The 16,124-nt window shown below is 45.6% G+C and overlaps 1 protein-coding gene across 1 annotated transcript in view; it reads left to right on the top strand.

Annotated features, from left to right (window-relative positions):
* Positions 1–16,124, top strand: part of frem1b (Fras1 related extracellular matrix 1b) — a gene marked incomplete at its 5' end in the record, with an annotated part of 88,100 nt that overhangs the window by 36,274 nt on the left and 35,702 nt on the right. Inside the window, 4 exons of the mRNA XM_084066253.1 lie at positions 7,305–7,449; positions 12,147–12,288; positions 13,325–13,529; positions 15,796–16,060. Of these exons, the coding sequence (XP_083922379.1) occupies positions 7,305–7,449; positions 12,147–12,288; positions 13,325–13,529; positions 15,796–16,060 (757 nt within the window). The remainder of the gene's footprint in view (positions 1–7,304; positions 7,450–12,146; positions 12,289–13,324; positions 13,530–15,795; positions 16,061–16,124) is intronic.

Below are 16,124 nucleotides of genomic sequence, written 5' to 3'. Positions count from 1 at the left end.
ACTGTAATAGGCAATACAGGGCTGGGTCCAGCTGGAATAGGCTAGACTAGAATGCTCTAGGTCTTACTCGACTCTAATAGGCTCTACTATGCTCTTGTCAGCCCTTTAGCCCCTTTGCACTTGAAATTGATTGATTGATTGATTGATTGATGTACTTTATTTAGTAAGACATGAGAACAACAGTACATGGAAGTACAAATTCACAATACAAGGTCTACTAAACTGGAAGACTCATAAAAGCACTGAGCTTGTTTCAAATGAGTTCCCCATGCACACAAATCATGATGACATATAAGAGACAGACAGATATACACAACTACTATAGAATGTCATACAATCAGTTTACAGGTTACTGGTATGAAGAGTGAGAAATATGTACAAAAGGAGAAGGAGAGAGGGGGGGGGGGGTAGGGGGGTAGGTTAGGTTAGGACTTAGACAGGGGCCATTTTCCAATTGCAGCCTCCTGAAGGTGTATATTTAGGGCTGTTTTGAAAGAGAGTAGGGTTTTACACTCCTTTACTCCTTTTGGTAGGGCGTTCCACATTTTTGATGAATAGCATGAGAACGAGTTACTTCCCTTTGTTGAGCCAAAAAAGGGTTGGACAAGGTTTGTGGAGCTGCCTCTGGTATTGTGATCATGGACATCATTAACATTTTGGAAGTATTTTGACAAATACAGGGGGATCCCAATGTTGTGGTATATCTTGAAGACCAGGCCCATAGCAAGTTGCTGTACTCTGTCCGCAACCCTAAGCCATCCAATCCTATCAAAATGATCAGGGGTTAGATGGGTTTTGTAATTGAGGCCAAGAAGTAGCCTTACAAGTTTGTTTTGGGATGTTTGGAGCCTTGTTTTTAAGGCCTTGGAGGTGTTGTGATACCACGAAGTACATGCATAATCGTAATGACCTTGTATGAGGGCCACTGCAAGAGTCTTCAGAGTCTTCTTACTGAATTTACGATCAATACTCCGCAAATAGCGTGTTTTTTTGTGGACCGTTTTGATCGTTTTTTCAGCATTTTTGTCACCAGAGAGGTCAGCCTCCAAGATAGAGCCCAGGTAGGTAATTTCGTTTTTTCTTTTGATGATATCATCACCCGCTTTGATCGTGAAGCTCTCTGCCTTGCTGAGGTTAGGAGTGGACCCAAAGAGGATACATTCCGTTTTGCCCAGGTGTAATGAGAGCTTGTTGTCGGAGAGCCAGATGCAGATCTTGTTGAGTTCAGAGCTGAGAGTTTTCTCAACCTGCAGCCTGTCCCTGTCCGAGACTAGCAGGGCCGAGTCATCTGCGAACAGGAACAGGTTGCAGTCGCAGGCTGACGACATGTCATTCACATATATCAGGAACAGTAAGGGTCCTAGTATACTTCCTTGGGGAACACCACAAGTCACTGGGAGGGGGGGGGGACTGGGTGCCGTTTACTTCCACCACTTGCTCCCTCCCTTCCAGGTAAGATCTCATCCAGTTCACTGACGTGTCATCAAAACCTATTGCTTTGAGCTTATTGATCATAATTGGGTGATTGACGGTGTCAAAAGCCTTCTGGAGGTCCAGCATGACCATGCCGCAATATTTGCCCTTTTCGATCTCTTGTTTGATAAGTGAGTCGTTCAAATAGAGAAGGCATGTGTCAGTGGAGTGGTTTGTTCTGAAGCCAGATTGGAATTTGTAGATTAGATTTTTCTCGGCAAGATACTTGTCGACCTGTTCATAGACTATTTTTTCCATGACTTTCGAGATGGAGCTTAGAATAGACCATTAACCACTGTGTCCACTGTGTCCACGGGCAATAGTTTTACATGGGTTTGTGTCCACCGGCAATAGTTTTACATGAAAATTTCTATGCTATAGTATAGGGTTGTCCGATATTGGCTTTTTTACCGATAACCGATATACCGATATTGTCCAACTCTTAATTACCGATACCGATATTAACCGATACCGATATATGCGGGGATTATTGTGATTAGGGTAAGCTCAAATTTCATATCACACACACCATATACAGTAAAAACTCCTGTAACTTATTTATAAAGCAAAAAATAAATACATTTTTTTTTTTCAAAAACCGATACCGATATTTTCCCGATATCAATTTTTATGCTAATATCGGCCGATAATATCGGGAGGCCGATAAAATCGGACATCCCTACTATAGTATAGTACTGCCCCGTACAACCTAACAGAGCCCACCAGAGCCAACCAGAGCCCAGCACAGCCCAGCACATTCCAGCACACCCAAGTCCAGCCCAGTGGGAGATTAGCCTAGGGTATGGGGGTAGTTAGATGACTGTACTAGGCTATAAAGGGCTGGGTCCAGCTGGAATAGGCTACACTAGAATGTTCTAAGCCATACTAGACTCTAATAGGAGCTATTATGCTGTACTAGGCTCTTGTCAGCTCTGTAGCCCCTTTGAACTTGAGATCAACCACTGTGTACACGGGCAATAGTTTTACACAAGTTTGTGTCCACGGCCAATAGTTTTACATGAACATGTCTAGGCTATAGTGTCCCCGAACCACACTTTGGGAACCAGCCATGGACCCCTTTGGAAACCCTCTGTACAATGTGTACACAGAGTACATTTTCCATTGAGTTAATGCTGGCTGTGTATGTCCACTTCCAATAGTTTTGGAAAATAGCCTGCCACCCTGCGGAATTATGCTTGAACTGCAGAAAAGGACCCTAAATACAAAAAAAGGAAACAAAAATCATCCGTGGGACTGATGAGCGAACAAGTGGTGTCCACACGCAGAGGGGGGCTAAGAGGACATTTAGAGTCCCCCCGGTGAATTTTCACGCCCCCACAGACTGTACAGTGGAACCCAGAAATTGGCCGTGTCCAAAGGGCATAGGGACTATGGCTCGTGGACAGAAAACGCTATAAATGTAATAATAATAATAATAATAATAATAATAGCATCAATTTGTTTATTGCACTGCACAGCATTTACGCACATCCTCGTTTGGTTTGAGACACAGTGTCCACTGTCCAGTCTGGTCTAATATCAAACCAAACCAGACTTTAGGTGGACAGCTGTGCGCAATCTCATCTCATGGACGCCTCTTGAAGACTTCATTTATGGGCATATGAAGTGGACTATTAGTAAGTGGACAGATTAAGGTGAAAGTTTAATTTCATCATACTTCTGGTGGTGACAGAGACATTAGAATCACAGACAGTTGTTGTGAATTAGGTGAGAAAAATCCTTCTGGATATGGCAATGTGGAGAGCTCCAAGTTGCGCACGGATGCTTAATTTATTTTTCCTAGTTCCTTAAATGCTACAGTTTCTTAGAAAATATGTTATCTCCTTGTTCACAAGGCGTGGCGCTGTGATGCATCCGAGTTCATGTTCATGTTACCAAGCCATGTTGTAGTACAGTCAATAGTAGGCTAATAGGCTGCTTTTAAATCTACAATTAAATGACAACGGATCTCCCTCCCATGCACGTGTCGTTCTGCAATGATTTTTCATTCATTAAAGGCAGCAAATAAGCAACACATTTAACATATTAAGCTCAGATGATTCCAACCAGGAGGAAAGAGATGGGAGGTCAGGAGAGAGGAGAGGGAGAGAGACGGTATAATGCTTTTTCTTTTCTTTTTGTTGCTTGTCGACCTAAGCAGCGCGCCCCATCCCGCACCGCGATAATGGACTCATGTGTAGCCTATCATAATTATTCACAAAAGTAACATTATGGATATATGTATATACACTTAGGATTTAGAGAGAACCCTGAACTATTGCGCTTGAGATTTGGCTACATTCTGGGTTAAAACTGAATCTCTCCATTGTCTCCAAAGTCCAAACTAAAGGCCCAGAATTAATTGGAGACGACCAAAAAGAAAGCAGTGCTGTTTACAAAAATGACATAGGCCTGAGGCAGGTGTAAACTTTAATTTTATTTAATAAAGGAGGATTAATGAAGCATTACTACACACAGGTGCTTTGATGTTGGGCTAATTTGACAATAGATCAGATGCAAGTGTCTCATTAATGCGCATGAGATGCTTTACCAAGTATGCCTACATGAATTCACATTCATTGTGATTATATATTCGTAATGGTGGTGTATATAAATAGCAATGCGTCACTGTCGGAATAGCGATGTATTTAAAACAAATGGGAAACACCTCCATTCAGAAGAATGGAAGTCAATCTTCTAAATAGCGATGTGGCGGAATAGCGATGTGTAACCATTGAAAAATACATAGTAAAACAAAAGTGCTCAGGAGCCGAGATACAGCCTTTTTCAGTAATAAGTTAAACAAGAAGTGAATGGAGCAGCAAATCTTTAAATGATGATATATTGGGTTCTGAACATTTTTTTCAGAAAAATAATAAAATAAAATAAAACACGTCAAACACGTCATTGGCACTCAATGAGTGAATGGGCTAACCTCATGCTGATACTGTTCTTACACGTTATGTGTACATCATGAACAGTCTTTACAGGTTCTATGATGATGCTCCTGATGTCTAAACCTGTGCATACTGTATAGATGTACCTGTATACATATACAATATGCATACAGTACCTTTTCCCTTGCTCCCCCTTTGTGTTTTTTTTCCCTTTCTCTAAAAGAAAAACAAAAAAGAAAGGAGTATGCATGCACGCACACACACACGCACACGCACACGCACGCACACACACACACACACACACACACACACACACACACACACACACACACACACACACACACATACACGCGTACACACACACGCACACGCACACAGTTTTACACCTGTAAACCTGTGATGTGACAATAAAGATGATTCTGATTCTGATCTGCAAGCCCACACCACATTGTGTGCGTGTGTGGGCTTGTAGATCTACTCTTCTTGGTGTAGCCTAAGTCACAGTGACATACTCAGGGACGTGCTGGCCACTGGGAAATTTGGGACAATTCCCGAACGGCCCGCTCCATTCCAGGGCGAACCAGGCTGCCCAGGCGGGCCCACAAAGTACATATATCTCATGTCATTGGCCCACTGGCTTGTCTCTCATCTGAATTGGCCAATCCTTTAGTAGCACCGGCCCACATTACCTCCAGTATTTTATCATTATTGTACATCTTTTCATTGTATGATTTTCATTATAAATACAAATGTACCGCTCGTCGGTTAGTATTTGGCGTAGTGTGGACTCTAATGTTGACCGGGCAGGATCCGTATCCCCTCCCGTAAACACTTAACTTTTTTTTCAAGTAATACATTTTTTTTTTGTACCTTTTTTATTTTGAATTTTTTTCCCAAGGGGGGGTAACGCAACCCTGGAAACATCCATGAACACTCTAAGAAGTAAGGGACAGATGGATCACCGTGCCAAAACATCTGGCTCCCATCCGCTTCCATTCTATCTCCTGGCTAAAAACCTCTGTATCTCCTTAACTTTTTACAGCGGTCAGTCTCGATGCGCGATCGCTCTGCAATGGTGACTCGCATGAGACATGTTGTTGTTCCAGGCTTTAGCCAGGACCATCGCGCAACCTACACGCATGCATTTTTTTTCATGGATTGCTCGTCATGGAGTCTACAGCTTTAAACAGCACAGCGCAGCGCAACGGTGAGATTTCTGGCACCGAACGTAATTATAAAATTCGGGCAACCAATGTGTTAAATACAGTACTTGAGTACATCTACTTATTTACTCACCTCTGTAATTTAATTCATGAATCCCAGGAATCCGTTCTCTTTTGGACTCCTGAGGACATGATGTGACAGTAGCCTGTAGCCTCCTACAGACTACAGTACGGAGCTAAACATGTTTGGGGGCCTCTCTATCTGAGACTCCCAGGCTGAATGAGGGGCCCCGCACGTCCCTGGACATACTGCAGGGTAGAAACCAGCGTGTGTGTGTGTGTGTGTGTGTGTGTGTGTGTGTGTGTGTGTGTGTGTGTGTGTGTGTGTGTGTGTGTGTGTGTGTGTGTGTGTGTGTGTGTGTGTGTGTGTGTGTGTGTGTGTGTGTGTGTGTGTGTGTTCGCGTGTGTGTGTGTGTGTGTGTGTGTGTGCGCGTGTGTGTGCGCGTGTGTGTGTGCGTGTGTGTGTGTGTGTGTGTGTGTGTGTGTGTGTGTGTGTGTGTGTGTGTGTGTGTGTGTGTGTGTGTGTGTGTGTGTGTGTGTGTGTGTGTGTGTGTGTGTGTGTGCGCGCGCTCATGGATGTGTGTATGTTTAGTGTGCATTGAAGGAGCAGAGTCTGTCTGATGTTTGTCCAAATACATAAAAAGAAAACATGCGAATGTCCCTCTATGTCCCCTACCCCCCCCCCCCCCCCCCGCTTCAGGGGACACACAACCTTACTGTGTGTGTGTGTGTGTGTGTGTGTGTGTGTGTGTGTGTGTGTGTGTGTGTGTGTGTGTGTGTGTGTGTGTGTGTGTGTGTGTGTGTGTGTGTGTGTGTGTGTGTGTGTGTGTGTGTGTGTACCCCCCCCCCCTCTCAGGTTCATGTCCTTCTGCTGGTGTTTTCACTGAGCAGATGTTTGAGGTCAAAGGTCACACTGCACCCCGTGGTGTCGGCCTCCCTCCTTCTCTCCTTCCCTCCTTTCCTCACTGCAGCTGCACCGTACCTCCTTAACCCCTCCCCTCCTTTCCTTACCTTTCCTCATGCACATCTGTTATGAGACTTCATCAGAGTTGCTGTCTCTTGCTGATGACATCACTGTCTGTCTTTGATGATGTCACACTCTCTGAGGTGGTTGCCGTGTGTGTGTGTGTGTGTGTGTGTGTGTGTGTGTGTGTGTGTGTGTGTGTGTGTGTGTGTGTGTGTGTGTGTGTGCGTGTGTGTGTGTGTGTGCGTGCGTGCGTGGGGGGGGGTGGGGGGGTGGTTGATATCGTAGCTGTCACCTGGCCTTAGGTTAGTTTTTTCCTTATAATGAAAGGAGAAGGTTTGCTGCACCTTACTATTTATTTATTTATCCTCTATTAACCCAAAGATTTTAGTTAAAAACGGTTCTCTTTAAAAATATATATATTCAAAGATTTGCACACATTTTCACGATTTAAAAAAAATAGCAGATCTACAAGCTCGTAGCGCGGCACTCGGTGCCGCGCTATGAGCTTGTAGATCTGCTATTTTTGAATAGCCCAAAGTGTAAAATAATGCTTTTTAGCTCAAATCTAAAAATGACACAGTTCCAGGTCTTAATGGGTTAGAGTTGGCCGGCCAGCGTGCAGAACTCACGCTCATGTCACCAATGACTCAGCCATAACCATATAAGGAGTTCCCAATGCAGCTACGCCCAAATATGGAGCTTATAACTCCTCTCCTCTCCTCTCCTCTCCTCTCCTCTCCTCAGGCCTACACATAGTGTATCTCCATGACGACACAGAGAGCCTGACGGACAGACTGACGGTCCGTCTGACAGACGGCCTTCATTCAGTCCAGAGGACGCTGCAGGTTACCGTGACGACCGTCAACGATGAGACGCCCCGCCTACTGAGGTACCACCACACACGCGCACACGCACACACGCGCGCACACACACACGCACACGCACACGCACACACACACATCGTGTCTGGGACCCGGGGAAGCCAGCATGGGGGCTGAAGGAGACAGAATGACCACCTATAGGAGGGGAGGAGGAGGAGAAGGGAGCAGAAGGAGGTGCACATGTGTGTCATGATGGCTGGGAGGGTTAGGGTACATCTGTGTCCAAGCCCCCCATGACCCCCCCCAACCACACACACACACACACACACACACACACACACACACACACACACACACACACACACACACACACACACACACACACACACACACACACACACACACACGACCAGCAGCAGTGTGTGTGTTTGTGTGTGTGTGTGTGTGTGTGTGTGTGTGTGTGTGTGTGTGTGTGTGTGTGTGTGTGTGTGTGTGTGTGTGTGTGTGTGTGTGTGTGTGTGTGTGTGTGTGTGTGTGTGTGTGTGTGTGTGTGGGCAGCTGGTTGTGCCGGTACTCTACTGTAAAGGTCGCCAGGGCAGAAGGAACGCACATGTGGCAGCTTTGTACTTCCTTGTCGTGTGTGTGTGTGTGTGTGTGTGTGTGTGTGTGTGTGTGTGTGTGTGTGTGTGTGTGTGTGTGTGTGTGTGTGTGTGTGTGTGTGTGTGTGTGTGTGTGTGTGTGTGTGTGTGTGTGTGTGTGTGTGTATGCGTGTGTGAGACATAGTGACAGTCCCGTTCTCTCTGTTTTCTCGTGAAGATGTTTGGTGTATATAAAGTTAATAAGGTTAATAATGATGTTAGTAAGGTTAATAATGATGTTAATAAGGTTGATAATGATGTTAATAATGATGTTAATAAGGTTAATAATGATGTTAATAAGGTTAATAATTGTGTTAATAAGGTTAATAATAAGGTTGGTGTTAGTGGTGGACAGTAACACTTGAGTATATTTACAATTGAGTACTGTAAAACCCATTCAGTGCCTGACTTATTTCTGGCAGTTTGGCTCTGAGTGCCAGAGCCAAAATTCATTGTAAAAAAAAAAGTCCTTAGGAGCCGAGATACAGCCTTTTTCAGTAAGAAGTTAAACAAGAAGTGAATGGAGCAGAACATTTTCAAATCATGATATCTTGGGTTAGACATCTCGGTTAAGTTCTTACCGGACACCACTGAGGCCGGTCCTAGACTCGGACAACCAGTTCCTTTGAGTAATATTTTATACAAGGTGTTCTAAAAAGCCCAATTGTAAAACGATACGAGCGACCAATAGGATGTATCCCCTGTTCTGATACAATGTTACGCTGGGTGGCAATGAGAGGACCAGAGACAGCCAATCAAACTGCTGTGGCAGTGAGACACTATGTGTACTCCTTTGGATGTGATGAGCGCATTACATTCACCCATTCACACACCGATGGCATGTCCACACGCACCAGGAGCGATTAGGAACGACGCTCGACTGACCAAGATCAACTGGGAAGGACCTCCATGACCAGACAGATAACCAACTGTCTACTGCGCTCACAGAGTCCTCTGTAACGCCTTGTTTCCCTTTAACCGCTGTCACCAATGTAGCACCGGCCGGGAAGTGAACCTGGTATTTACAAGGAGCGTGCGTTAGCAGTCAGCTAAAGAGCCAGGCTGGATAGAGGGCAGCAAGGCAACACCGTACGGCCTACGTTGGTACTGTCTGCTGTGTAGAAACTGAACACTAGGTGTCACTGTTGAACAGACTGCCTGCTGTGTAGAAACTGAACACTAGGTGTCACTGTTGAACAGACTGCCTGCTGTGTAGAAACTGAACACATGGGGTCACTGTTGAACAGCGTGGGTCCAGAGCCTATCTAGGCATTGGGGTTTTCTATGTTGATCAATTTACCATATAAGGGAAATCAACGGGCATCGTCTTCCTTGATTGGTCAACCGAAACCATCGGCTTCACGGATTGGCCAAACTTTGCGTGACGTTTTTGCCTCTGAACCAATGTAAGTGAAGACGCAGAATATCCCATGCTCTTACACAGCAGGACTTGACCAATATGATATTATTAATCAATAGGATTTATCTACTGTCGTACTGTTGTGAGTAATGTTACGCTGGGCGGTGTGTCTGAGAGGACCAGAGACAGCCAATCAAACTGCTGTGACAGTGAGACACTATGTGTACTCCTTTGGAGGTGACTGTTATGGTGACGAAGATCAGATTTATGTACACATCTTCAACACAGTGTCTTTGCTCTGGAGGAAGTTGACCCCAGTGTCACCTGGAAGAGGAGAATGTCACCTTGAGGTTCCCTCCAGGCACTATGGCTACACAGCTGTGCTGATAGAAGATATCGTCTACATCTGGGGACGGAATCGTCCTTGCAAAGGGTTCTACACACGGAAGTACTACAACCATCTTTATTCATTTGATGTCGACACCCACAGATGGTTCAAGCCCAAGGTTTCGGGGACTGTTCCAGAGGGGAGGGAGTACCACTCAGCCTGTGTCTTGGGGAAGGTCATGTATATACATGGAGGATGGAACCACACTGGACACACTAATGACATCTGCAAGTTGGACACCACCACAATGGTCTGGTCTTTAATTAACACCAGAGGTACTCCACCTCCTGCTTCATCAGGTCACTCTGCCACCATCATCGGGACAAAGATGTTTGTATTTGGGGGCAGGGGGGGTCAGTACTACAACACCATCAGAGTGTTTGACACAGAGACCGACTGCTGGCTGAACACACCTTCTGCACAGATTCTTCCAGAAGAACGCAGGTATCATTCAGTCTTTACCTACAATGGAGAGCTGTACATATTTGGTGGATACAACATGAACCAGAAGTTCAATGATGTGTGGAAATTCAGTCCAGAGACCTTCTCCTGGAAGAAGGTTGAGCCCAAGAGGAAAGGCCCAAGTCCGAAGTATAGGATGTGCTGTTGCATGGTGGGAGATCGTGTCATCCTCTTTCGAGCGGACATCACACATGATGACCTGTATATCTTAGACTTAAGTCCTAGTCTGAAGACGTTATGTAAACTAGCAGTTATTCGGTACAATCTGAGGACGTTGGGACTGAGATGTGACATCAGGCGGGAACTGGCAGCCATGACTACCAACATCAAGTGAAAGACATAAAAAGGATTTAAAAAATCACACCCAGTGTGAAGTGGGCGGTGTGGTCACAGTGGTCATCACAGTGATGGAAGTGATTCACTTAAAAAAAAAACATAAAAGTGTTTTTTATAGGGCTATGCACATGTGTCATGTGTTTCTAGCCAATCACAGTTCTGAATAGAGTCATGGTGGCCAATCACGGTGCAGGGTTAGGGGGGTACACTGGTGGCCAATCACAGCACAGGGTTGGGGGGGTGCAATTTGGATCGATGTCCAAACCTCACATATAGGGGCGGTTGCACCGCCCAAAAACCAATACTAATAATGATTCCAAAGACACGTGGGGCTTACCAATAAAATAATAAAAGCTAATAAACTAGAAAAAGTGCTCCTCGGAGCACTGGCAGACCCCTAGTGGTTGAAATCTGAATGGCCGGACTTCGCATGACGTGTGTGCAGAGGAAAAGAGGGACAGACCGACCGACCGACAAAGCCTCCTGTAGGCCGACCCCCTGGGTCTGGCAAAAAGATAACAGCCAGACCATGAAAACAAGACAGGGTCTAATGACGGTGTTTCTTCCATGAGATGTCATGTGACCATTCTATGATGTCACTCATCTATGATGTAAGACTCCATATTTGGGCAAAAAGGTTTCAGCCCAAACCGACCGACAATGACCTCCGTTATTATTAGGACGGCGCTCTGACCTAGTCACGGCGCCAAGCCCGGCACGAACGCTACACCTTCTGTTGCCGGCCGGTTACCACTTCAAATGAAACCTCTTCCCTACTTTGTCACTTTTGCGTTCGCTGTTACCCTTGTTGACCATATAGCACGACAAGCCCGGGACAATAATAATAATAATCTGTTGCTTTTTGGCGACAACATTCAACTACATTCCTACCTACATTCAACTGCCCACAACTATGGAACGGATGAGCGCACTGGCCAATACAAACTAATGGGCAAATACGCTCCGGTGTGTGTGTGTGTGTGTGTGTGTGTGTGTGTGTGTGTGTGTGTGTGTGTGTGTGTGTGTGTGTGTGTGTGTGTGTGTGTGTGTGTGTGTGTGTGTGTGTGTGTGTGTGTGTGTGTGTGGGGTAGGTCTGCCTGTGTCTAGCGTTTATAGACACTGATCATGATCTCGCAATGCAGTTTTTTTTTACTCTGGTATATTTGGATTTTGACATGATATATTTCTTAAATTAAAAGTAATAATTAAAGTGTGTGTGTGTGTGTGTGTGTGTGTGTGTGTGTGTGTGTGTGTGTGTGTGTGTGTGTGTGTGTGTGTGTGTGTGTGTGTGTGTGTGTGTGTGTGTGTGTGTGTGTGTGTGTGTGTGTGTGTGTGGGGTAGGTCTGCCTGTGTCTAGCGTTTATAGACACTGATCATGATCTCGCAATGCAGTTTTTTTTTACTCTGGTATATTTGGATTTTGACATGATATATTTCTTAAATTAAAAGTAATAATTAAAGTGTGTGTGTGTGTGTGTGTGTGTGTGTGTGTGTGTGTGTGTGTGTGTGTGTGTGTGTGTGTGTGTGTGTGTGTGTGTGTGTGTGTGTGTGTGTGTGTGTGTGTGTGTGTGTGCGTGTCAGGAACGCGGGCTTGGAGGTGGGTTCTCTGGAGAACAGGGTGATCTCCAGTGTGGTTCTGGAGAGCGAGGACCTGGACTCAAGCGGTGACCAGGTCTTCTACATCCTCAACGCCACGCCACGCTACGGAAAGCTCTCCTTAAAGGTACAGTAACACAAGCTCTCCTTAAAGGTGCAGTTACACAAGCTCTCCTTAAAGGTACAGTAACACAAGCTCTCCTTAAAGGTACAGTAACACAAGCTCTCCTTAAAGGTACAGTAACACAAGCTACTGCACCTTTAGATGTGTTTAGTTTTTGTCAAATTCCTGAGTGAATAATTTGATGACCGGGTCATCGGTCAGAAGGAGACTTTGAGTCTTCTACCGGAGACTCCACCGGTCATCAAATTATTGTCTCAGGAATGTGACAAAAACAAACAATCTCCACAAATTCAAGGCTCAGGGGTTCTAGATATTCCTCTGGGTTTTTAGATGTTCCTCTGGGCTTTTAGATGTTCCTCATGGTTTTTAGATGTTCCTCTGGGCTTTTAGATGTTCCTCTGGGCTTTTAGATGTTCCTCATGGTTTTAGATATTCCTCATGGTTTTTAGATGTTCCTCAGGGTTTGTAGATGTTCCTCAGGGTTTTTAGATGTTCCTCGTGGTTTTTAGATGTTCCTCGTGGTTTTTAGATGTTCCTCGTGGTTTTTAGATGTTCCTCTGGGCTTTAGATGTTCCTCAGGGTTTTTAGATGTTCCTCATGGTTTTTAGATGTTCCTCAGGGTTTTTAAATGTTCCTTGTGGTTTTTAGATGTTCCTCATGGTTTTTAGATGTTCCTCGTGGTTTTTAGATGTTCCTCAGGGTTTTTAGATGTTCCTCATGGTTTTTAGATGTTCCTCGTGGTTTTTAGATGTTCCTCAGGGTTTTTAGATGTTCCTCATGGTTTTTAGATGTTCCTCGTGGTTTTTAGATGTTCCTCAGGGTTTTTAGATGTTCCTCAGGGTTTTTAGTCCTCAGGGTTTTTAGATGTTCCTCAGGGTTTTTAGTCCTCAGGGTTTTTAGATGTTCCTCATGGTTTTTAGATGTTCCTCAGGGTTTTTAGATGTTCCTCAGGGTTTTTAGATGTTCCTCAGGGTTTTTAGATGTTCCTCGTGGTTTCATGGTTCGTCCAGGTCTCATGGTGTGATCCTGCTCTCCACAGGTGCGGTCAGGCTGGGTGCAGCTCTCTGCGGGTCAGAACTTCACCCAGGAGGACGTGGACATGAACAGGCTGAGGTACGGCCACACCAACCCCGCCCCCACCGCAGGTTTCAAAGGGCACGACAGCTTCCGCTTCCACCTCAGTGACCATGACAACCAGAGCCCCACCCACACCTTCTTCATCTCAGTGAGGACCGCCCTCAAAGGTCAGGGGTCAAATCCACACACAGGAAGTACAAACCGTGTTAACCTGTTAAGCAGTGGTATAAAGTAACTAAGTACATTTACTCAAGTACTGTACTTAAGTACAATTTTTAGGTACTTTTGCTTTACTGGAGTATTTCCAATTGTCTATACTTTTACTTCTACTCCACTACATTACAAATATTGTACTTTTACTCCACTACAAGTATTTGAACACTTTAGTTACTAGCCACTTTGCAGATTTAGATTATGATATAATGAAACATACATTAACCACTTCAGCCCTATTTTATACCTAGGATATTTGAAAATAGCAGATCTACAAGCTCACAATGCGTCGCATCGCGACGCGTTGTGAGCTTGTAGATCTGCTATTTTCAAACATTAAATGTTTGAAAATAGCATACTAACATTTTTAGTACTTTTAGTTTTGGTACTTTAAGTACTTTTTGATGCCAATGTTTTTGTACTTTTACTCAAGTACATTTTGAATTCCGGACTTTTACTTGTACTTGAGTACTTACATTTTGCAGTATTGATACTTTTACTTAAAGGTAGCGTAAGTTATATTTTTTGGTATGTATTTTTTTTTTGTTAAAGTACTATATTGTGATAGTAATCATTGCTTCTTGCATCTTGGATGAGCGGTTTTGCTCCATGCACGGGGGGGGGACCAATGGGTTCGAATCCTGTGGTATAGGACATAAAAAGAAGCACGGATTGAAGCTTTTAACAGTTGATTGTAAATGTTTGACCTCCATTGAACTCTGACATGAACAATCGTTAGCTGTCTGTCCGTTTAGCAACACAGCAGAAAAATACAAGTACACGCACACACACACACACGCACACACACACACGCACACACACACACGCACACGCGCACGCGCACACACACACACACGCACACGCACACGCACACACACGCACACGCACACGCACGCCATGCTCAGCCAACTGGTAAAGTGGGCATCAGAGTGGGCAACGCAATTATGCATGACCAGCACTGTCCACACTAGGGCTGTGTGTGTGTGTGTGTGTGTGTGTGTGTGTGTGTGTGTGTGTGTGTGTGTGTGTGTGTGTGTGTGTGTGTGTGTGTGTGTGTGTGTGTGTGTGTGTGAGACATACGTTGGTCTCTTCTCAGATGGTCAATAATTAATAGTAGCGCAGAGCGAGCAGCTGTACGGCAGCGCTGGACCCCCCCACCCCACCCCCACCCGGGACCACCTAGCATACGCACGCTACAGTGGGGGGGTGTTTGTGTGTGTGGGGGGGGGGGGGCTGGACCCCAAGAGCAGAGACCACCTACACAACCCAAAATATACCCAAAATAACCAGTGGTGTAAAATAACTAATTACATTTACTCAAGTACTGTACTTAAGTACAATTTTGAGGTATTCTTTACTTTACTGGAGTGTTTCCATTTTTCTTTACTTTTACTTCTACTCCACTACATCTCAGAGGCAAATAATGTACTTTTTACTCCACTACAATTACTTGAAAACTTTAGTTACTTTGTGGATTTGTATTGTTATTACACAACATTACATTTGTAACACACAGCCCTGTATACACTTTGGCTATTTGAAAATAGCAGATCTACAAGATGCGATGCGACGCGTTGTGAGCTTGTAGATCGGCTATTTTCAAAAGCTTTGTACGCATTTGGAAAACTTCGATTTTAGTGTTGGCTGTTCAAAAATAGTAGATATTAAAAGCTTGCATCCCGTTCGCTTGTTAAAGGCCGTTGAAAATAGCATGACTCGTCAAAAAGACAGGAGGCGAGATACAGGCCATTTCCCAAATACATTAGCAAACCATGAAGTGAATGGAGCTGTACATCTATGGATCACATGATCTCCTGGTTCTGTGTGCATCTGGGGATAAAAGGATCACTCATGTGTTAGCGAAGAGCGCCATCTAGTGGAAACACCCCAAACAAACAAAATGTCGTAAGAGTCATCCTTAGCAGTGAATGAGTTAACACTGCTGTGTGTGTGTGTGCGTGCGTGCGTGCGTGCGTGCGTGCGTGCGTGCGTGCGTGCGTGCGTGCGTGCGTGCGTGCGTGCGTGCGTGCGTGCGTGCGTGCGTGCGTGCGTGCGTGCGTGCGTGCGTGCGTGCGTGCGTGCGTGCGTGCGTGCGTGCGTGCGTGCGTGCGTGCGTGCGTGCGTGCGTGCGTGCGTGCGTGCGTGCGTGCGTGCGTGCGTGCGTGCGTGCGTGCGTGCGTGTGTGTGTGTGCGTGCGTGCGTGTGTGTGTGTACGTATAGGTGACATCGTGCTGGTGACCAGCCCGGTGGTCCTGACGGAGGGGGACAGGGTGGTGTTGACCACAGACGTGCTGTCCGCCGCCGACGCGTCGGGCGCTCCGGACCAGCTGGTCTACAGCGTGCACGTGGCTCCTCGCCACGGCCACGTGCACGCCGTGCAGCACCCCGGGGTGCCCCTGGGCACCTTCACCCAGCTGGACGTGGCCGCCCACCGCGTCTGCTACACCCACGACAACAGCCACCACGCCCAGACCGACTCCTTCAGGTAACCAAACACAGTGTGACACCCTGCCAACGTTCTACAGTAAGGTAACCAAACACTGTGTGAC

Source organism: Gymnoscopelus microlampas (genome assembly GCF_963454915.1).
Source record: "Gymnoscopelus microlampas genome assembly, chromosome: 9".
NCBI lineage: Eukaryota > Metazoa > Chordata > Actinopteri > Myctophiformes > Myctophidae > Gymnoscopelus > Gymnoscopelus microlampas.
Note: the sequence above shows the minus strand (reverse complement) of the source record. Positions and strands in the feature narration are given on the sequence as shown.